The following is a 24,556-nucleotide window of genomic DNA, read 5'->3' on the forward strand; positions in this document are numbered from 1 at the left end:
GTTGTGGGGGCTTCATTACTGGAGGCTTTTAAGAAGAGATTGGACAACGACCTGTCTGAAATGGTTTAGGATCTCTTGCTTGAGCAGCAGGTTGGACTAGATGACCTCCAAGGTCCCTTCCAGATCTATTTACTTGTGTTTAAAAGATCCCCCATTTAGCACACTCTGGACCCAATGGGCATAATCTCCATCCAAATTAGGGAATAACAGAAAAACAACAGAATAACAGAGTTGGAAGGGACCTTGGAGGTCTTCTAGTCCAACCCCTTTTGTACCCAATCATTTTTAAATCCGTGTTCAAATCAACTTCAGTCTTTTCTAGTACAACTTGTTCGTCCTCCCATAGCATCATTTGCACTCAGTCCACCTACAATGACAGACATTTCTAAAATTAATATTATGAATTCACTGTTTGCAAATACCCTCAGTATGTCCACTGTTAAAATACTTTGCTCCATTATATGTTGGCAAGTCAACTTTAAGGGTTCTTCCACATTTATTGTAATATTTAGCTCCCTCTAGTGTCCACCCTATCATGTTTTTCCCCCCCAAAAAAATTCAGAACAGCAGCAGTTTCCCACGAGAAGGATACTTATAGTTAATCTTCAAATCCCTCTGGGCCCTTAGTCCGTTTATAACAGCGTTTGCCAACCGGTGGGCTGCGGCCCACTGGTGGTCTGTGAGAAAATGTTGGTAGTCCTCAAAGAAATCTCACCCCCAGAGCATCCCCCCAAAGCAATTAATCCAGGCTGCGCAGGAACATAAGGCTGCGCCACCCACATGGCCCGTGGGAACCCTTCCCGCCCACTCACTCCTCACCAGGCAAACTTGCCTGCTAAGTTGCTATTTTTCCTTTTTCCAACCATCAGCTGTTCTGCTGTGCCGGGAAATTTAGATTAGTTAGGAAGCAGAAAATGGTTGGATTTCTTGCTTTCTAGCTAATCTTTAGATCTTAGGCTCTGTTAAACAGAGCTGAACCTTCCTTAGGACTGAAGCAATGCAGACTCAGATAGTTGATGGCAGAAACACAGATCTCTATGTGAATCTGTGTTTCTGTGAGCAATTCAATGCTGCCTGCCTGCTTTGCCTGATTTTGGGTAAAAGTTGCTCCTTTTTTATATAAAGAATTCAGTATTTATATAAATATTTATAATATTTACATACAAGCCGTGCCCAGCCAGTCAGATGATCACCAAGCCACACCCACAAATTAGGCCATGCCCACAGAACCAGTTAATGGTCCCTGGGATTTAAAATTATGAGGTTGGTGGTCCCTGAGGTCCAAAAGGTTGGCGACCCCTAATTTATAACATTCTAAAAGCATTCCAAACACATTTTTTGCCATCTATTCCACCCCTTTCCCCCTAAATCCTTAAACTTATACTTAATACTTCTTTCAGTAAGGAATGAAGGAAACCTATCTAGTGAATGCTATAAAACTTGCCATTCCAAAGTTCTTAATATTTAAATAGCATTAAAAATTAATTTCAGAAGTGATTAAGAAATGAGATTCATCTGAACTTTATGTCCATATGTCATATTATGATTTATTTATTTATAAAATTTATTTACCCTTACCATAGGGTAACTCTGGGCATCTTACAGTCATAAAAATAGGTCTATACGTGTACAATTAAAACATAAATAATTAAAACTGGGAAGAGGTGGAATCTGTTGTTATTTTTTTAAAAACAAGTTTTATGTTAGGCATTTGTTTTAATTCAGATCGCAAAGCTGGGAAGATGTAATGCCACTCAGAGTCAATTCATTCCATAAGCCCCATAAATAAAGAAATAAAGAGGGACAAATTCTTGTTGTCTGACTTCAAATCATAACAACTTAATTTTCAGAATAGTTTAAAGTGTTTGGTAAATCTACCCTCTTCCCCCCCCACAACTCATATTTGTGATATAATTACTTCTTTGAAACTTAATAATGCATCTCCTAATTTCTTGTTGGATCATTTGTTATTCTACCAGCAAATATTCTTGAATATCATTATCAGAGTTGAGAGCTCTCGGCAGTAACGCAGAAACAAAAACATAAGGACTAATGAAGTTTAATGCTTCAGAAATGACTTTTTAAAAACTAGAAGCAGCTCTTTCACCTTGCCAGCTGAGCATTTTCTTCCCACTAATTGACCCCTGCAAGGGAGTTGAGAAAGAAGCAGCAAAGAATTTTTATTTTAAAGGCAGAAGTTGGTGTGTGATATTTGTGCCTTCTACTTTGGGATGGCTTAGCCCAGTGGTGGGATTCAAAAAAATTTCTGACCAGTTCTGGAGAACCAGTAGAAATTTTGAGTAGTTCAGAGAACCAGAAAATACCACCTCTGGCTGGCCCCGCCCTCATCTATTCTACACCTCCCAAGTCCCAGATGATTGGCTGGGTCTTCTTTGGTTGCCCTGCACAGGAGAATGGAGCTGGAAAGCAGGTTAGTGGGGTGGGGAGGGAATGGGGATTTTGCAGTATCCTTCCCCTGCCACGCCCACCAAGCCATCCCACCACTGGTCTAAACAAACTGTTGTAAGTCAAAGACTTTCTGTAATTATCATATTAATTATACATTACAACATGCCTAAACATCTTAGGTCCTTGCTGGAATTCTGCTCTCGCATTCTTCTCTTAATAAATATTCCTTGTCAGAACTCTCGAAGACTTATCCTGTGGATTAACTGCCTCTAATCCTGGCTGATTATAGGAAAGTGTATAGCATGGTGCTCTCCCCGAAGAACATGATTTTATGGATCTTTGGCTATTTTTGTACAGCCTTTGCTTTTAGCAATCGATACCTGTCCACGTGCAAGAAGATGGATTTTCAATTCCTAGCCATGATGTGCATGATCAAAAACAAAAAAAAAAACCAAGGGATGCGCAATAAATCTTAGCTAGAATTATGTTGCTACTGAAGACTATACTGTAGTATAGTAACGCTCAAGGGAAGAAAGATGAACCAGGGCTGATTTTATGCTGGGAGTGTTTTAATGTTTTGAAATCTTGATATCTGCATATTTCTGAATGCAGAAACAGGACAGATGGACTCATGGTTGCATATGTGACAGATACACCTGCATATATACTGTACGCAGAGGTGGTATTCAACAGGTTCTGACCCTTTCTGGAGAACCGGTAGCAGAAATTTTGAGTAGTTTGGAGAACCGGCAAATCCCACCTCTGACTGGCCCCGCCAACCTCATCTATTCTCCGCCTCCCGATTGGCTGGGTCTCCTTTGGTTGCCCTGCACAGGAGAACAGAGCTGGAAAGCAGGTTAGTGGGGTGGGGAGGGAATGGGATTTTGCAGTATATCCTTTCCCTGCCACACCCACTAAGCCACGCCCACAGAACTGGTAGCAAAAAATAATAATGAATCCCACTATTGCGAGGGACCAGCGTTGTCTGAAGTTATTTCCCATGGTCATGTGGCCAGCATGATTATACAGTACACCAAGGAACATGGGACGTGGTTACTTCCTCCCCAAAGCAGTACCTATTTATCTACACGCATTTGTATGCTTTCAAACTGCTAGGTGGGCCGTTCCACGTAGCGGAGCAGTTCTGTCTAGTAGGGCTGCCCACCCTGTACTTGCAGTAAAACAGACTTTTGTGGGAGTGGGGATTTAATCAGCCAGAGTTCTCTTTCAGGAGTGGGTAAGGTTCTTCACTTTCAGATCCTTTTCTTACATAGTACAGAAAGGAAGAGAGAGCTGAGTAGAACTGGATTAACTCTACGGAAGGTTTAGTCTTCTTTAGACTCAGAATATCCCAACCATACATAAATCACTGCTGCTTGATTAAACGTATCCAGGAGAAGGCCACTGAAGAGTGAATTTTGGAAAACATTGGCTAATGTCCCAAAAGGTGCATTTTTTAGGAGGCAACTGGACTTTGGTTAATTCATAAAACATTCCTATGCCTGTTTTAGTAGTTGCCATAAAAAAGGAGGGTGAAGGGTGGAGGAAAGAAATCTGGAAAAGCAGTGCAGCAGTTGGAAAGCGAAAGTACATTCCAACTCTTATCTTTAAAAGATTGTAACTAAAACACCAGCGCTTTTGCCTGCAAATATATTTAATCGGAGAACGTGAATGATGACACCCAGCCCCGTGAACATGCTCAGTTGGAGAACCTGGAGGAGGAGGGAAACAGGTTCACAGGTGACTGTAAATTACGTATGCCAGAGCTGGCTGCATACAGGGCAGTGCCAGCATGTCGCTTCTAATGAATCCTTGGAAGTTTTTTGAAGTTTGGCTCGAGAATCATGATTTAATTAGGGCGATTGCTGGAATCTTGTCAACTTTCTTGCTTTTTGTCTTGAAGACATTTTGCTTCTCATCCTAGAAGCTTCTTCAGCTCTGACAGAATAGTGGGGAATGGAAGGATTTATAATTTATAGATTCCATTCCCCACTATCCTGTCAGAGCTGAAGAAGCTTCTCGGATGAGAAGTGAAATGTCTTCAAAAAGAAAAAAACAAGGAATTCCAATTGCCTCCTGAAAAATGCACTTTTGGGGACAACCATGACCTGGAATGACCGAGAAACTCTTCAGACGGTGGACTAATGGTCTACAATTTTTCATCTCTGCTCCTCCAGTCCTTTATGTTAGACTGGCCTACAAAGTACAGGTAGTCTTCAACATACAATCACAATTGAGCCCCCAAACCTCCGTTGCTAAGCAAGACAGTTGTTGCATGAGTTGCACCCCATTTTAACCACCTTTTGGCCATGGTCGATTAGCAAATCACTGCAGTTAAGTGAATTATGTGATCTTTAAGCAAATCTGGCTTCCCTCATTGATTTTGCTTGTCCGGAGCCGACTGGGAAGGTCGCAAAAGATGGTCACCTGATCTCAGGATGGTGCATCTTGTCATAAATACATGCTAGTTGACCAAGTGCCTGAATTTTGATCCCATGAATGTGAGGATGCTACAAGAGTCGTACATGTGAAAAAAAATAGCTGCAATAGTCACTTTTTTCAGGGCTACTAAATGAATGGTTTATAAGTCAGTTTAACTTATAAGTTTATAAGTTTATAAGACTAACGTAAAATGTAAAATTGGATATATTAAACCTATTATCAATTAATACATCATGTTGTCCTTCTGCCTATAGACTCCCTTCTCTTTCTTGCCCTCCCTCTTTCTCCCCCTTCCTCCCTCCCTCTCTCTCCCACCCTCTTTCTCTCTCCTCCCTCCCTCCCTCCCTCTCTCTCCCTCCCTCTGCCTCCCCTTCTCTCTCTCTCTCTCTCCCTCTCTCCCTCCCTCCCTACCCCCACTCCCTCCCTCTCTCTCTCTCTCTCCCTTTCTCTCTCTCTCTGTGATGTGCTGCAGCTTATTTTAAACCTCTGAGCATAGAAAGGAAGAAAAAGATGATCTCAGATATTTTGTGTAGCTTCTTCGTCTTTTTTTTTTCCCCCTGGTGTACAACGACCTGAGCAGCCTTTGAACATGACAAATAATTAGAGGCTGTACGGGCGAGTGCCTTTTTCACATTCTAACGCAGTCCCAGGGGACAGGCTGTTGATGATGAGCTAGAGGATCTCTCTCGTAATAGAGAATCGGCACAGCAAGACAAGCCTGTGTTAGACTGCCTTTTCGGTTGACAATACTTGTAAATATTTGCTGTTCTTAAAGGCTGGGCCTTCGGCAACCCAAAATTTAGATGATGATACCAATAGCACTTAGCAATAGCACTTAGACTTATATACCACTTCACAGTGCTTTACAGCCCTTTCTAAGTGGTTTATAGTGTTAGCCTATTTGCCCCCAACAATCTGGGTTCTCATTTTACCCACCTTGGAAGGATGGAAGGCTGAGTCCACCTTGAGGCAAGCAGGAAGGAAGGAAGGAAGGAAGGAAGGAAGGAAGGAAGGCAGGAAGGATGGAAGGAAGGCAGGAAGGATGGAAGGAAGGAAGGAAGGAAGGAAGGAAGGAAGGAAGGAAGGAAGGAAGGAAGGAAGGAAGGAAGGAAGATAGCAACAGCACTTAGATTTCTGTACTGCTTTCACAGTACTTTTCAGTCCTCTCTAAGCGGTTTACTGAGTCAGCCCATTTCCCCCAACCATCTGGGTCCTCATTTTACCCATCTCGGAAGGATGGAAGGCTGAGGCAATAGCAATTGTACTTAAGATTTATATACCGCTTATATAACAGACTCAGCCTGTTGCCCCACAACAATCTGGGTCCTCATTTTATTGACCTTGGAAGGATGGAAAGATGAGTCAACCTTGAGCCAGTGAGACTTGAACTGCCGAACTGCAATACTGCATGGCTTTTGATACTTAAAGTACTCGTGCATTTTATTTTATTTTATTTGATTTATTTGATTTGTCAGTCGCTTACAAGATAATAGGTATAAGTATAAACATGAGTAAGAATACAGGAAATAGGTACAAATAAATGGGGACAATAGGACAGGAATGATAGGCATAAAATGGGGCAAAACTCACTTAAGCCACTGTCTCGCTTAGCAACAGAAATGTTGGGGCTCAGTTGTGGTGGTGAGTCAAGGACTATCTGTACTTCTACGTATGCTTCCTTCTGACAAACTCCTGCGGAGGCCGCTGTCTTCTCACCTCAAGGTTTGACATTCTGGCCTCTAATATGCCGTAGCATTTACAACCTCCTCCGATTAATTTCAAGTTCCAGCAAGGTTTGACATTTGAATAAGACTTCCCCATATTTTGAATGATTCTTATCATTTTTAATTACATTTTCAAGAATGTGTACCTAACCAATTCAAGTTATATCCATATATCTATTTCTATATCTCTACATCTCCATCTCTATATCGTTATTTATCTATCATCTATCTGTCTGTCTGTCTGTCTGTCTGTCTATTTATCTCTACATCTATATCTATGTAAAATATCTATATCTATATATCTATACTCTATAATCTATCCATCTATCTATCATTTACCTATCTATGCAAGTGTAGTGATTTGTGCATTAATATAGGGGGTACTTTATGTGTGTGCAGGTTATCTATCTATCTATCTATCTATCTATCTATCTATCTATCTATCTATCTATCTATGCAATTGTAGTGATTTGTGCATTAATATAGGGAGTATTTTATGTGTGTGCAGATATCTATCTATCTATCTATCTATCTATCTATCTATCTATCTATCTATCTATCATCTATCTATCTATCTATCTATCTATCTATCTATCTATCTATCTATCTATCTATCTATGCAATTGTAGTGATTTGTGCATTAATATAGGGAGTATTTTATGTGTGTGCAGATATCTATCTATCTATCTATCTATCTATCTATCATCTATCTATCTATCATCTATCATCTATCTATCATCTATCTATCTATCTATCTATCTATCTATCTATCTATCTATCTATCTATCTATCTATCTATCTATCTATCTATCTATCTTCTCCCTTGCAAGCATCTTCTACTGTGTAATATCCTTCTGATGCAGACCCCACAAAAATAGGGTGAAGATTTCTTCTCTTTCTCCTTCTCTTTAAAGATTACGGGGTGAAATTGCAGAGCTGACTTTGAGGATGCAAAAGAGGAAGAAAAGAAAAAAAAAACCCTAGATGTAACTTTCTTTCCCCACCCTCTCCTTAACTCCCCAGCTTGTCTTCTTCCATTTCTTGTCTCCTTTCATTTCCTACTCTCTTTGCAAGTGCTGATTTAGTAATAGATTTTGTTTCCCGCTTCTTTTTCTCCGTCTCGCCTTACTCTGCACATAGACCACCTCTCTGCTTCTCTTGTTGACAATTCCTCCTCGGGGGGTGGGGGGGCTCCATTGAGAGAGAAAAAAAACCACAGCCAAACTCGGGCATGCCCCAAGCAGTTGTTTAATGTTTTGCTGTTTTCCTTGCGGGCTCCTAGGAAAGGAACTGAATGCAAAGGGTTCTAAAGAAAGGGAGAACAGCAGAGTAGCTGGAGGTGTAGCCAAGTTTTCTTCACCATCAGCTTGCAACCCAGAGACACCTTCTGGCTAGTAATCACTTAGAGGTGGACGATTTGACCCATGACTTACTACGTGGCAAATTTTACGAGGAACCTAGAGCTAAATTCGTTACGCTCTCGTTAATCCAACGGAATCACTCTAGATTAGAAGAAGAACAAAATCTATTTGGGTTGTTGTCCGATGAAGACAACCATGTGATAAAACTAGTTGTATTGTTGGCAATGGCGTCAAGGAAGATACGAAAGCACCTTCTGGCAAATAGTGCTGTGCATATTAGACTGGATGCATTGAACTCATAGGATTGCTGTATTTTTATATGCAACTTGCTCAAAACTATGGTTGCAAACAAATTGTCATGCCCCTGTCGGAGTCTGAATCCAAGGAGGAAGATGAACAGCTGACAGGGAGGGGGAGTGTGGCTCCATTGGCTGTGGAGGAAACTGGGGAAGGGCAAAGTCCAGCTGGGCAGAGCAGACGAGAGGTAGAGCAAGGGAGAGGGAATTTGGAGGAAGACCCAGGCCCGTCCCCTCTTCATCCTAGGGAACGTAGGAAGGAATGGAGAAGGGAGCAACATGGGTTGTGTGGCTTATGGGGAGGAAAGGGCCCTGATTCCCTTCATTAGTGACACCTGGGAAGAAAGTTTAAGAGACATGCAGGCTGTGTGCAGCAGCTGCTGGGAGCAAATGTGAACTTATCTTGTGTTGACTTTGCTTATCTGTGTTCCTGGCATCTTTCCAACCGTGTTGAGTTGTTGCCATGCCTTCATGTCTGAAATTCTTGCACCTGCCCTGCCGGACTAATTACCTCATCTTGCCTTGATTTGGACTTATAGTTACAGTTTTTTGTTGATCACATTTTGGACTTGAATCTCTGCAGCTGTTCCTGGGAGAGTTTTTCTCCAGCCCAGAAGGTAACCAGGACAGTGGGGACAATGTTGGAGATAATAAAAAGATTCCTACTGATTATCTGACCGTGTTGCCTTTGTGCCATGCCCTGGGTTATCACACAAATGTTTAAATAGAATACAAAGAAGAGAATGAGCCCCTTTCTAGCACTGATGATGTTGCCCAGTTAGGTAATGAAACGTCTGCAAGAAAACAACCAAGCTCAGGAAGCACCGATGATCCCACAGTTCAATCCTGAACTATAAGTATTCTTTTCTCATGGTACAATACTATACAACAAAGAAAGAGACAATGACTCTAGCAGCTAGAAGAATGGTCAAGTTTCTTTCACATGGGGCTTGAAATATGGGTACACCTTCTGGCTTATAATAATAATAAAGAGTAGGTTGGAGTCAGTTAAAAGATTGGGTTGTGTGGTCCTTATATCTCACCAATTAAGCAATAGGACATGGAAATATGAATGGCTATTTGGCATGGACAGTTAATAAACTGGTCTGCAATGTTAATCATAGTTTTTTTTTTTTTTTGCTTGCGTGGACTCTGGATGAAATCCTATTTGTTTTCAGAAAGGTGACTTCTATTTTTTTACCCCCACAGATGCCACCCAGATGAATAATGTCGTACCAACATCCCCTCTCCTTCCACAACTGGCTCATCCACATTCCTACCCAAGCATGGGACAGATTACAAATCCATATGAACAGCAGCCTCCGGGAAAGGAGCTAAATAAGTATGCATCTCTAAAAGCAGTAGGTAAGCACAGAAAAATGCAGCTTCCTCTTGACTTTGCACATGTTGTATGCAGTTTCAATATCTCATTGGTTTTTAATATTTATTCTGTTAATGGAATGGAATGGAATGGAATGGAATAGAATAGAATAGAATAGAACAGAACAGAACAGAACAGAACAGAACAGAATAGAATAGAATAGAATAGAATAGAATTGGGATGGGATGGGATGGGATGGGATGGAATGGAATGGAATGGAATGGAATAGAATAGAATAGAATAGAACAGAACAGAACAGAACAGAACAGAACAGAATAGAATAGAATAGAATAGAATAGAATAGAATAGAATAGAATTCTTTATTGGCCAAGTGTGATTGGACACACAAGGAATTTGTCTTGGTGCAAATGCTCTCAGTGTAGATAAAAAAGAAAAGATACATTCGTCAAGAGTCAAGAATCATAAGGTACAACACTTAATCATATCTATGCTATTTATTCTGTTCTAGAAGAAATTTCAGATAGATTAACTTTGTGGGTCCAGTATTTATAGGAGTGGCATATTACAGGCATGTACAGCAACATGGCAATCACTAGGTGAAACCACAACTCTGCTTCCAAAGGTGTTTTTCAACAGGCAAACTGGACTTTCTTGGGAGTTTTTTTTTTCCCTTGAAAACATTTTGCTTCTGATCTAAGAAGTTTCTTCAGTTCACTTCATAACTGAAGAAGCTTCCTGGATCAGAAGTGAAATATTTTCAAGGAAAAAAAAACCCCAAGGAAGTCCAGTTGCCTTTGGGACAACTATGACTTGGATGATTGAGAATCTCCATAGACACAACTGTGCTTATGGTGTGGTTTTTAGATACCTTTTGTTCTAACCCAGCCTTTGGAGAAGCAAGAAACAGATTTAGAAACACAAAGAAAAACTCCTCTTTATTGGGAATTAACTACCTTCACCAACAGAAAATCCAGCCAAGAATCCTTCAAGAGGTTAACTGAAACAATGGCCCTTATCATCTCCTTATGATAAACACAAGGCTGTGAGCTCCCAGCCGGGAGGCTGCCAATTAAGTCAGTTCAAACAGAGAAATAGACAAACCTCAGTTCTGGCAAGGCAGTCTTTGTCTCACAAAACACACAAGGAGCAAACTTTCCTGAAAGGCGAACGGTTGTCTGCAGCAATCAAATCACTCCCCTTTCCTCGTATTTACTCCCCAGCCAGGGAGAGGCCATTCAGCGCCCAAGTTTGTTTTGCTTCCCCAGATGGCCCATTGCCCTCCATTGTTCACCTCTCCTATCTGCTCTGTGCATACGCGCCTCTGGAACAGGCCCCAGCTGTTCCTCCTCCTCACTCATCTCTGACTCCAAAGGCAGCTGCCTCTCTGGCAGGAAAATGCCGGACGGCCCTGGCTCTATCACTGTGTCCGATGCTAAGCGTCCATCAGAGCCTTCCCCAGGCTCCAGAACTGGCCCAGGTTCTTCCCCAACCTCATCCGAGTCTGCTTCCAGCTCTGTTTGCAGTTGGCAGGCCAGACTACCCTTTGCTTTGCAGACCTGCAAATGTCTTAAGCGCAAGGATTGATCTAGCACTGATGATGTTAGCTAGTTTGGATAATGAAACAACTGCAAGAAAATAACCCGAGAGAGAGAGAGAAAGCACCAAGGATCCCTCATTTCAACTCCGAGCTATCAATAGTCTCTTTTTAAGGTTACTTTTTCATTGCTGTGGCAACTGCAAATGAGCAAAATGACTAAATAAGCAGTCACTATGTGAGAACTTCAGGACCTTGGACAGTGTCAATAGGGTTAATTGGTCTTGGGTGTATGTACTCACAAGCAGAGATGCTGTTTCGCTAGAAGTCTGGAAATGAGAGGTATTTAGGTTTTGTTTTCCCAACGTGCTTGGCTCAAACACACGTTTTGTAGACTCCAAAACCCAATTAATTCCACCAGTGAATTAATTCACTCTCTCCAGTGAAATCATTCTTGCTGTCTGATGCCATACGAAGGTGCCATACGAAGGTGGCAAAAACGGACATGGGTGCCTGATGCAATCCTTTGCAACTCTAATTGAAGTAGCATTTTAAAATGATTTTCCCCCCTTTTGGAAAGAAAAGAAGTGGGAAGTGAAGCCCTATATTCCCCAGAATACCAGCAGCTGTGAGGACTAAAAATATAGTTATTGGCCAAACCTCCCCAGTTATCTTGGAATATCTCTTGCGAGTATAGGAAGGAGGAGAGCTGGAGCTGGCTGTGTGATTTAAACAGTTCCTAAGAAAACCGGAAGGATTTAATATTCTAATAATTTTACCCCTTCTAGAGGTGGACATTGATCAGGATATCATTGTCCAGAATATAGAAGAGAACCATTATTCCATCAAAGATTTAAAAAACAAATAAAGCATTAAGGAAACGGTTTGGGGTAATGGTCAAGGTGCTGACCTAGAAACCAGGGGAACATTAGTTCTAGACCTGCAGCCTCTTTAGGCAGGGAAGCCACCTGGGTGAATTTGGGCCGGTTTCTCTCAGGTCTGTCTAGAGTCACTGTTGTTGTGGGCAAAACAGGAAGGAGGAGTATTAGGTGTGCTCACCTTCACGAGTGAAGTTTGTGTGTTTAAATGATAGACAATAGGTAGTAGGTAGATAGATCTACCTACTACCTATTAGATAGATCGATCATGATAGATTTATTTATTTGTCAAGCAAGTATTAGATAACAGGTCTAAGTATAGACATGGTTATGAATACATGAAATGGACACATATACAAAAAATAAAAAGAAGCAATAGGACAGGGACGGTAGGCACATTGGTGCACTTATACACGCCCCCTACAGACCTCTTAGGAAAGGGGTAAGGTCAATAGTAGACATTGTCCACTCTGTTGCGGAAGTCGTATGTCCTGCAATCAAGTTTGGTGTGGTTTACCTTGAGTTTGTATCTATTGTGTGCTCTTGTATTGTTGTGGTGGAAGCTGAAGCAGTCATTGACAGGTAGGACATTGCAGTAAATAATTTTATGTACTATACTTAGATCGGACCGAAGAGAGATAGATAGAAAACCATCTTGTGTATATATCCATACATCCATAATAGGAGAGAGAGAGAGAGAGAGAGAGAGAGAGAGAGAGAGAGAGAATCATCTTCAGTATATATCCATCCTAGATAGATAGATAGATAGATAGATAGATAGATAGATAGATAGATAGATAGATAGATAGATAGATAGATGATAGATAAGCTGATAGGGTTTGCTATTCATATAATTCCTGCCTTTGGGGAAGTTTTGGTTCTTAAAGCGTTTGTTTACTTCTATAATCTGGGACACCGGCAAAGCTGCTCAGCAGGACTTGCTTTGGGAAAATAATCCCAAGTCCAAAACTGAAGACCGGATTACACATTCAGGCTATGAAAATAGGCTGAGCTGAATAGAACACTAGATTCAAACCATTAGGGTGCCCTGAATTCCATTTCAGGCCCATCCCCAGTTTGATCCTGAAAGGTGGGTCTATTTCCACAAGTCTGCCCATTGGGGGGTAAAAAGCAAAGGAAGAGAGAAGAATGAAAAAGAGAAGGCAAGTTGTCTTCCAGCCACATCTGGAGGATCGAGGGCCTCTACTTGATTTTCACAAGGCTTTGTCCAACAAATTTGGAAAGTGGGGGTGGGGGGGAGGAAATCCTTAACTTTTCAGCAAATTAACTAACCACCTCAATTCCTCAGGACTGGCGGCACAGCTTGGGAGTCAAGGAGCATGCAAATAGAAAGTATTATGTTCACAGAATCTCAGAGGAGTTACCAAAGAGGGAGAGCGATTGATGTTAATTAATGAGGATGCTAAAAGTGGCTAGAGCACCTGTTTCAGCTCCCAGAGGGAGGGTCAGAGCTGATAAGGCTATTATATGTCTTAGATTTAAATTGCCATGAGATTTTATGTGGATACGTTCCAAAGAACAAAAGCAGACCTCTTTCCCTCCCCACCAGGCCTGTAATTTCACCTTGTAATAAGCTGTAGCTCTAAGCATTCATGCGAAATAACTCCCAAGTCTTTCAGGAAGTCTAAGCCATTTTCTTCGAGGGAGGCATGGACACTCAGTCTGCCTTATAGAAATGAACAGAATAGAATTCTTTATTGGCCAAGGGTGACTGGACATCCAAGGCATTTGTCTTCGGTGCATAAGCTCTCAACGTACATAAAAAAAATGCATTCATCAAGAATAATAAGATAACAGATAATCAGAGTTGGAAAGAAACTTGTAGGTCATCTAGTCCAACCCCCCCCCCATCCAAGCAGGAGACCCTACACCATTTTTGACAAATGGCAGTCCAGTCTCTTCTTGAAAGTCTCAAGCGATGGTGCTTCCACAACTTCCAGGGGCAACTTCTGTTCCATTGGGTTGATTGTTCTCACTGTCGAAAAGTTTCTCCTTATTTCCAGGTTGAATCTCTCCTTGTTCAGTTTCCATCCATTATTCCTCGTTTGCCCTACAGGCACTTTAGAAAATAGATTGACCCCTTCCTCCTCTCTGTAGCAGCCCCTCAAGTATTGGAAGACTGCTCTCCTGTCTCCCCTGGTCCTTCTCTTCACTAGACCAGCCAGGTCCAGTTCCTGCAACCGTTCTTCATATGTTTTAGCCTCCAGTCCCCTAATCATCCTGGTTGCTCTTCTCTGCACTCTTTTCAGAGTCTCAACATCTTTTTTGTAATGTGGTGAACAAAACTGGATGTAGTACTCTAGGTGTGATCTTACTAAGGCTTTATAGATTGGTATTAGTACCTATAATCTCCCACTCCTTCTAGCATGGATGATGTTCCCTAGTTGGGTCATGAAATGTCTGTCAATAATCAATATCTATCTCTCTATGTCTTTATTTCTGTATCTCTCTCTCTATGGAAAAAAATATGCTACTTTCTGTTGTTTGGGAACGTGAGTGAAGTTGGATAAGCGCGTGTTTGTGAATACTCTCATAAACAATACCAAGGCTTGTGGCTGTTATGAAGACGCTACCTGTGATGATGGGCCCATTAATGAGGGGAAATCTATTTGCTATCCAAGAGCAGCCTATTTAAACGCAGGATGTGTTTTTCTCTTAGCACGAGGAAATTGCATGTCTTGCAACCCTTGACTTCTCCAGCACAGAAGAAAGACAAATAACTAATTGCACTACAGTTTTCCCAGCGAGCTTGTTAAAAGAAAATAATAAGTCAAAAGTCTGTTTTTCAGGCTTGTCTTCACACTAGCGGAGTTGTGGCCTCTTGAGGGCTTCTGAAGCACTCTTTATTATTCATGTAGAAAAATTGCTGAATGTGGTGATTCTCTTTTTGCCCCCTCTGATTAATCAAACTTGGGGCAGTTGGTTTTTTTTTTTATACTCTTGTGTTTCAAGGGTCACTGCTCATTCATGCACCTGGGATGTGAGCAGAGCAAATCTGAATTCATTCATCACGGTTGGCTACAGTTCAGTGCTGATAATTCTGGGGTCCAGGTTGCGTAAATATTTCCAACCTGGCTTGCTTATGGTCATTCAGACAATTCTGATGGGAGTGGCAGAGCGGGGTGCTTTCCCAAAGATAGCAATTGCACTTAGACTCATATACAAATTCACAGTGCTTCACAGCCCTCTCTCAGTGGTTTACAATGTCAGCATATTGCTCCCAACAATTTGGGTCCTCATTTTACTGCCCTGGAAGGATGGAGGGCTGAGTCAACCTTGAGCTGGTCAGAATCAAACTCCTGGCTGTGAGCAGAGTTAGCCTGCAATCCTGAATTCTGACCACCATGCCACCTCTGGCTTTTTGAGCCTAGTATGGAAGGCTGAGTCAACCTTGAGCCAGTGAGAATTGAACTATTAGCAGTTGGCAGAATTAGCCTGCAATACTGCATTCGAACCACTGCGCCACCATGGCTCAAGTTGTTTCTCCCTTGTAAATATAATCTCTCTAATTTGAGGGACTGCAAGAACGGGATGAAATTTTCCCCCATTTATTCAGACAGGGAACAGTGCTTCCCGACCTGCAATTTTGTGATGCCTCCAGATAAATAAATCTATATGACGTATATTTCTGGAAGAATGAATGAGCATGCTGTCCTTCCAACCAGCATTTTGAAATTACCTTAACAGTGAGAAAAATGAACTTTTTGCCTTCAGAAGTTGTGGTTGCTCTGTCACTGGAGGCTTTTAAGAAGAGACTGGACAGCAACTTGTCTGAAATGGTATAGGGTCCACCATTGTGGGTGGACGCAAAGCAAGCCTTAGGAATAGAGAAACAGAAGACATTTTCCCCTCTTAAAAAAAAACTGCACAGCTTTCTTATAAATTAAATATAAGGGGAAACCTAAGCATGGCTGCAGGCCAAAATCTGTCTTGATGTTGTTTTGAAAAGGGGGCAATTGAGGTTTTGCATTCTCACATATCCTCCTTGTATTTAACCTCACTGATGCTAGACTGATAAAAATGTGGCCTCCATCAGGCACTGCAGACTAAGTAGCAAATTGTCAGTTTTCTCTTTGCCTCTACTGCAAATTCTTGACTTTGCAGCTTCTAGAAGTGCCTCTAGGAAATAAAGGGAGCAGCTGAGAGAAAATCATGGCTCCCCCATGTTTCTATCTTGTGTAAAGCAACCTCCAACAATGCTGGGGAACTTCAGGGTCTTCTCACCATTGGAAACAGGCAGGGCACAAACACAGCTGGGTCAACCCAAGCTGGCTTTGACCTGATCTTCCAGTTCAGGGAGTTAAGACAAGCTGATAGGCTTCAGAGCATAGCGAGAGGCGTTAAAAAGATCAGGTTTGAACAATGGGGATCATAAATGAAAGGACCTTCTCCAGGGGAAAAGTTGAGAGCATTTTTCTGATATTATTGCTGTTGTTGTTGTTGTTATCATTATTTTCCTCTGCTGTTCTGAGTAAATTGTTTGAACAGAAGACCAAAGGGGGATTAAAATCAAGGTAGAAAGTACAGGTAATTGGTAGTTCTTGAGGGCCACACCTTCTTCAGTCTACCACAAGCTATCAGTTCATATCATTCAGAAGTTCCTACTCTCCTTCCTACAGTGTGGGGAAAGAGAAATTGATTAGGTTGGAAGAGAAAAATAGAAAGGAAAGGTACGTAAGTAGATCCAAAAGAGGGAAAATGGGACCCCTAGGACCTTCATCAACCACCTTCATCAACCACCAGCTATCATTGGGCACTAAATATTTCCATACATCTAACTCAATTGATTGTCAAGTGTGACAACCCAGATTCACGCATAGAGTTCAAACAAGCTACTTTGTTGCTCTACGCCTATTCTGCAGGAATCTTCTCAGACCAGCAGCTTTCATCTGGGAAAGACCAGATAAGGTTCAAAGGGATTCGAGGCAAGGCAGACCTAGTTCTCGTGTGTTTTTGCATAGTGAGCCTAGGCTAATTTCCCATTTCCCTTCCTCTTAATGGGGATGGTTGCTCTCTAACCTCAGTTGTGTATCGTCAAGTTGGTGTCAACCTTTTGCGAGTACACAGAATGATTTTCCCTGTGATGATCTGTCTCTAATCTGGTCTTCAGGTTTTTCCAACGAATCATTGCTCTAACGGAATCCATCCAGCTTGCTTTTGGACATCTTCTTATCTGTCCTTCCACCTTTCCCACCATTGTGGACTTCTCAAGGGAAATGGGCTTTACCATTGTTTGATTCATTATGTTCCAAAAATATATTTTTGATTCTTAGCAGCATACAGATAGTTTCTCCAGGAGAGTATTGTCCCTACCCAGTCCGTCAAGGGTCTTCCAATGGTGCAACCATCATAACTGTAATGGCCCATTCAACTTCTGTTGGTTTTTTTTTTAATCTCTTCCCTTTCAACCTTCCTAGCATGAGATTTTCTCTCTTGCAATTAGTGTCCTAATCAAAACTCCTAACTTGGGAATTACAATACTCAACTTTGCAAAAATCAGTCTTAATGACAACAGATTAGCACGATTTTCAAAATTACTGTACAAGATTGGTTTTGCCAGATGTGATGCAAAGGTGACATTAGTAAGCGTCTTCATTTAGAGTTTTTGCTCTCGTTAAATCAGGCTTCCCAGCAAATTACAGCATATAATGGGGTTCCTTCTAGCTGAGAGTGTTATGAAGGAAGTCCATTGGGTAGTTTATGGTTCGGTGTATTATGTGAAGCCAGAAAATGGCTTAATTCAGTAGGCAGCTTGAATTTTTTTTTTTTTTTTAATGAAGGCAGCCACAGGCTCCACTTTCAAGAAGAGATATATTGAGGATGAGTAAAAATTACATAGGAAGAAAGAGGCTCAGCTGGTTTTATGATCTCGTCAGGATGTAACAATGAAGTTTAAAGTCCAGGAAGATGTGTAGAACTCTGCTCTTTTGTTCTTCACATGATAGAAAACAATTCAAATCCAGAAGATGCTTTTAATAGTTCTCCAGATTTTGACATGTTGAGAGATGTAGACGTCAGATATGCGTGCTTTATAACTGGCATGGAGTAATTAAGCAAATAATCATTGCAACCCTCCTTCTCTCTTATAAATAGCAAGTGCTGACTGTATGTAATTTTATTTGAATAAAGTTTTCACTGTTTTAGTACAGCCAAATGTTCATCGGGGGGGAAGTTGCACAGGTACTGAAGTTTGGTCTAGGGGTGAAAGTATCAGACTAGAAACCATGATATTGTGAGTTCTAGTTGCACCTTAGGCATGAAAGTAGCTAGGAATCTTTGGGTCAATCTCCAAAGGATGGCGAGTTCTAGTTCTGCCTTAGCCATAAAAGCTGGTTGGGAGACTTTGGATTAATCAGCAGGGGATAGTGGGTTCTAGTCCCGCCTTAAGCATGAAAGCCAGTGGGTGACTTTGGCACAATCACAAGAAGATGGTGAGTTCTAATCCCGCCTTAGGCATGAAAGCCAGCTGGATGACTTTGGGCCAGTCCCTTTCTCTCAGCCCAACCCATCTCACGGGGTTGTTGTTGTGGAGAAAAGAAGAGAGGAAAGGAGTATTAGGTATGCTTGTCAACCTGAGCTATTTATTAAAAATAAAGGTGAGGTAAACATAAATCCATCCATCATAGATAGCTCTGTCTGACCACCAATTTTCTCAAAGTTATATACATGCACGCACACCATATATGCCATCTTTTCCAGCTTCCTTAAAGATACAAGGACTTCAACTCTTCAGCTACAGAATTCTCCTACTAGCATGCGGGCTGGGGAATTCTAGGAGTTGAAGTCTACACCTCTCAAAGTTGCCAGATTTGAAACACACTGTCAGATTGTTCTGTTCTTACCTATATTTCTTCTTTTCCGGTGTCCAGTTTCAATCCTGCTGATTCAACCACAGCAGTGCCATGATAAAAAAAAAACACACCTCAGCAGTGAATTTTAATAGTGTCTGTGTGACAGCTAATAATAAAGTGCTGAATATAAACCCAGATAAAGAATTTTAAACAGGTTAGAGAATAAATCAGAGGTGGGCCAACTGGATAACGCAAGTTCAAATTATTTAGATGAGCAAAGAAATAATACAAACACATCTGAACAGGGGCTCAGCAAGGATGGAAATCTGGTTAAATCATGTGTCAAGATAAACCAAAGATTAGCTGACAGTTTTAAACTAGAAGAAACTGTAAAGGTTAAAGGTAATCGGCTTCTCAGATATATAGCCCACAAGTCTGACAGCTGCCTTTATTTATATGATGGAAATATTTTAGTCGAATTGACACAGTTCTCAAGAGAATTGTCTCTGCCCTTGAATTTTTATTTTTTTATTTTTCAGCTCAAATATCTATCTGGCTTTGCTTGTTGAGGTCTTCATTTTTAAAGGGGGCCTACGACAATTCACCTCAGCCAACTCACCATAGCCAACTCATTACAAGACGAGGATTACACTAATATCGAACAAATAGTAGAACAGTAGAATTAAAGAAAGGAGGAGCAAGATGAATTATGAATGACAAACATTAAAATTATTTTTAAATTATTTTAAGCTATTCTCCAAAGCACCTGAGGGCAGGACAAGAAGCAATGGGTGGAAACTAATCAAGGAGAGAAGCAACAAAGAACTAAGGAGAAATTTTCTGACAGTTAGAACAATTAATCAGTGAAACAACTTGCCTCCAAAAGTTGTGGATGCTCCAACACTGGAAGTTTTTAAAAAGATGTTGGATAATCATTTATCTGGAGTGGTGTTGGGTTTCTTGCCTAGGCAGGGGGTTGGACTAGACGACCTCCAAGGTCCCTTCCAACTATTCTATTCTATTCTATTCTATTCTATTCTATTCTATTCTATTCTATTCCATTCCATTCCATTCCATTCCATTCCATTCCATTCCATTCCATTGAAATAGTGTTGAAAAGTCTTGGTCAGAAGGATCACCTCAATTTCTGAAACACCCTGTGATGACCCAGGGCGTGGCACAAAAGCAACAAGGTCACAAAAGTAGGTAAAGTCCCTTTAATTCCTCCAACTTGGCCCACAATGTCCAGTTATCTTCGGGTGGAGAAAAAAACTCTCCCATGAACAGTTTTTAAAGGGAAAAAATTCAGTCCGAACCCAAAGTACATAGAAATTATAAATAAAAACCAACACAAACCACGCTGCAGCAATTAATGAGACAGGGCAGGGTAAGGAATTGCAGACTTCCAAAAGATAACAAAACACACACAGTTGGAATGACGTCAGAACCCAGATATGCCTCGACAAACAAAGATAATGCACACTTTGCTTCCAGCAACTTTGCTGTACATAGTTTGCCTTTTTAAACAGTTTTCCCAACTACAGCTAATGAAGGGGATCAGGGCCCTTTCCTCCCCCATAAACCATGTAACTCACATTGTTCCCTTCTCTGTTCCTCCCTGCATGCCGTAGGATGAAGAGGGTCTTCCTCTGAAAGCCCAGCCGGAATGTGCCCTTCCCCAGTTTCTTCCACAGCCACAGCAGCCACACTCCCACTCTCTGTCAGCTGCTCGACCTCCCCCTCAGAATCAGATTCCAACAGGGGCATGACACACCCTTCCATCTTTCTGGTTGCCCCTATGCCTCTTTCTTCTTAAACCATCAACAGATTTCTCTCCCTGTTCCTCCACCTTTTTCTTTCATGAAAAAGGAAAATAGCAAAGTAAACCTTGCTTTGACTATCAACATCTGAGATGAATATTAATAAGGACAGGCAAATCCTTGAAAGTGAAGTATGTGTGGAATTTCAAAGTATGGAGTGGGCAAAATTGTACTTTTGAAGGACACAGCCAGCTGCGATGTACTTGTTTACCAGAAAAGAACTGACTCTACCAGTTGGAATATTGCAATCAGTTTTGATCGCTGTGACACACAAAAAAAATGCTATCGAGACTCTAGTAAGAGTGCAGGGAAGAGCAGCAAAGGTGATTAGTGGGCTGGAGGCTAAAACATATGAAGAACAGTTGCAGGAACTGAGTAGATCTAGTCAGTGGTGGGATTCAACCTTTGTTAGTACCAATTCTATGAGCAGGCGCTTCGCATGCACTTTGCAGGCGCTTCGCACGTGCAGCATTCACAAACCACTGATTTTGAGCTTCAAACATTAGTTTCTATTCAGCACTGGAGAGTAAAACAGCGGAGGTATGGCAATCCACTCGCTAAGAAAATACAGGACAGGAAAAACCAGCACGGTCGGTTCGGTAGAACCGGTGCGAACCGGTAGCATCCCACCACTGGATCCTAAATAAGAGACCATGTAGGGGGAGTGATAGAATAGCAGCCATTCAATATTTGAAGAGCTGTCACAGAGAAGAGGAGGTTAACCTCTTCTCCAAAGCACCTGAAGGCAGGACCAGAAGGACCAGATGGATGAAGCTCAGAGGGACCATTATGGGCCTCAGATTGTTTCTGCGGCTAAGAACAAAGTTACAAATGCTTGGCTTCCAATTCACTTTTAATTCAAAGAATTTTGAAAGCAAACAGGGCAAGAAGGTTGACCGACACCTGGAGAATGTTGGAGGCCACATTAAAATCAGACAGGCATGGCTTTCCTTTGCTCTGGTTTAAAATAAACCAAGGGAGTGGAGAAAAGGACACCTGGATTTGACCGCGGTAATTAGATGCTCTCTGTTCAGACTAAAGTGTGCCTAACTGATTTTCCAGCAGGCGTCTTTTGAGAAGGGTTGAGGATATGGCTAAGAAATTCAATCGTTTCACACTGGATGTATACACTCCAGAGCATCCTTGCCTGAAATGTGGTGTGAAAATACCCCTGGGAACCATGAGATCAAAGGAAAACATTCTGGGTAGATTTAAGGAACTCATTTCAAGGACAAGGACAATTGGACCAAAAAGCTCAAGAGAGCCATCATTTCATGCAAGGCTTTTTAGGGATATCAAGGATTAGAAGGGGTGGCAAAGGAGCTAATCTGCCATAGGGATGTGGAATAGGTCATAGGTTTGCCCAGCAATTGTGGGACACTATCATATTGGGGTACCAGATGAATGCACCCGGGGAGAATATCTTCAACCAATAGATCAGGACCTAACCAATTGGATTATGCACTTGACTTCGTGTTTCCTTCTGTTGTGAGATGGGCCAGGGGTCAGGTGATCCCTGTTTGTGTGATGACCCAGGGTGTGGCACAAAGGCAACACAGTCAGATAAACAATGAGTCCCTTTATTATCTCCAACTTTGCCCCCAATGTCCAGGTTACCTTCGGCTGGAGAAAAACTCTCCCAGGAACAGGCTTTCGCTGCAGAAAATTAAGTCCTAAACATGGTCAACACAAACTGTAACCTAAAGTCCAAACAAGCCAAACTGAGGTTTAAAAAATGTTAAAGCCATAAAACTATTAAAGAATCCAGTTGTACGAACAATACAACCACTGGTGGGGTCCTTGATACTCTCTGAATTTGCTGGTTTTCTTGCAGATGTTTCATTACCCAGCTAGGTAACATGATCAGTGTTAAAGTTAATGAAACATCTACGAGAAAACCACCAAGCTCAGAGAGCAACAAGGACCTCACAGTTCTTCTCTCCACACACAAGGAATAATGGATGGAAACTGATCAAGGAGAGATTCAACCCAGAAATAAGGAGAAATTTTCTGACAGTATGAACAGCCAATAGAACAGAAGTTGCCTTCAGAAGTTGTGGGAGCTTCATTACTGGAGGCTTTCAAGAAGAGATTGGACTGCCATCTGTCAGAAATGGCGTAGTAGGGTCTCCTGTGTGGACAGGGGGGTTGGACTAGATGACCTACAAGGTCCCTTCCAACTCTGTTAATCTGTATCTGTACTTCGCTCCCTTCTACCACTGATAATGTTCCCTAGCTCATTAATAAAACATCTGCAAGAAAACCACCAGGCTCACAAAACACCAAGGACCCCTCAATTCAACCCTGAGCTATAAAATGTTTCTTCTATCAGTAACACAATCACAATTTTACAGGCTCTCTACTAAATTGCCAGGTGCCCAAGCTACATAACAGATCCCTATCTTCAAGTCCTTCCAGAAGGACAAAAATATTTGCCTCATTAGCATTTGTCTTTCATCACACCAATTGCTGCTTATAATCATTCAAACTCAGAGCTGTTTTGGAAACCTGTTCCCAGAGCAGCCATACTGCTTATCCATAATTCCTTGCATATTGATTGCTTCATCTCTACAAACAGGCTTGACCAATCTGTCAAGTACATGAATCCCAAACTGGGGTTTGAATTCAGAGAGAAGGGCGGACAAAGAAAGCCGTACAGCTCGTTTTTTTTTTTTTTATTTAGTGCAGATGTTTCTTACAATGCTTGTATGCCACCATCTCCTTAGGGACTCTTAGCCATTTACAAACATCCATAAAAACCCATGAAGACCATATTGGTGGATTTGGACATGAATGTTTGATAGTTTGCAGGGTTTTATGATGATTGTAAACCTCGTAAGGAGCATCCATAATAAATAAACCAGTTAGCAAATTAACATCTTTCCTAATAATAATATTAACCACTGGAACACCATCGGCATTGACAAAATCACAGTCACGTCAATTGCAAAAGGCAGCTTTTCATGGAATAGCTTACATCCTGGCATTACTTATAAGATCGTCAAACAACATTTGCCTATCCCAGTCCTTCTTTGGGAAGGACATGATAGGTAGATTAAAAATGCCAGATCTGGTCTGAACATGTGGATCCATAATACCAAAGTATAGACTAACCAAACACGCTGAGCTACACAAAATGACCCTACCCTAAAGCCACAAAAAAAGATGAAACATCCCGATCCATGATAATCAAACTTAATTTCTCCTGCTCTTCACCTGACTCGCTTAAGCGTGTTCTGTGAATGTGCCTGTCATGTCATCAGACCCCACCTTTAGGGGGAAATAAGGCCAAAAATCACTCTGGCCATCTGCCCAGTCATCGCAGCCCAAAATATAATGAAGGGGTATAAATAGGTATGCTGTGTTATTTTATTTTATTTTGTTCTTCCCTCAGCCGGGAGTGCTCATTTCGGAACAAGTAGAAACTGAGCCCATGAGTCTCATTCAATTCAGTGGTTCATTTGTTGGAAAACAAATCCGCAGCCTTAGAACAGGGAGGAAAATGTAAATGAACTGGAAATAAACAAACACTCCAATGCACAAAATCTCAAGCAACTATGTGACTTGGAGTCTCCGTGACTCCAGTCTGTCAAAAATAGACTGGAAAACCGTTTGAGTGGTCCTTCTCAGCTTTATGTTCTATATTCCACATTTCATCTGTCCATATAGATTAACAGAGTTGGGAGGGACCTTGTAGATCATCTAGTCCAACCCAAGCAGGGTTGGTGACCCAAGCAGGAGACCCTACACCATTTTTGACAGATGGCAGTCCAATCTCTTCTTGAAAGCCTCCAGTGATGAATGTCCCACAACTTCCGAGGGCAACTTCTGTTCCATCGGTTGATTGTTCTCACGGTCAGAAAATTTCTCCTTATTTCCAGGTTGAATCTCTCCTTGTTTAGTTTCCATCCATTGTTCCTTGTCTGGACTTCGGGTGC

General features: G+C 41.5%; 1 protein-coding gene across 1 annotated transcript in view; it reads left to right on the plus strand.

Moving 5' to 3' along the window:
* SHISA9 (shisa family member 9) overlaps nt 1–24,556 on the plus strand; it is a 160,020-nt gene that overhangs the window by 123,666 nt on the left and 11,798 nt on the right. Inside the window, exon 3 of the mRNA XM_087912362.1 lies at nt 9,442–9,597. Within this exon, the coding sequence (XP_087768488.1) occupies nt 9,442–9,597 (156 nt within the window). The remainder of the gene's footprint in view (nt 1–9,441; nt 9,598–24,556) is intronic.

The sequence above is a fragment of the Pseudonaja textilis genome, chromosome 14 (genome assembly GCF_049901715.1).
Source record: "Pseudonaja textilis isolate UNSWEBS1 chromosome 14, rPseTex1.2, whole genome shotgun sequence".
Classification (NCBI taxonomy): Eukaryota; Metazoa; Chordata; class Lepidosauria; order Squamata; family Elapidae; genus Pseudonaja; species Pseudonaja textilis.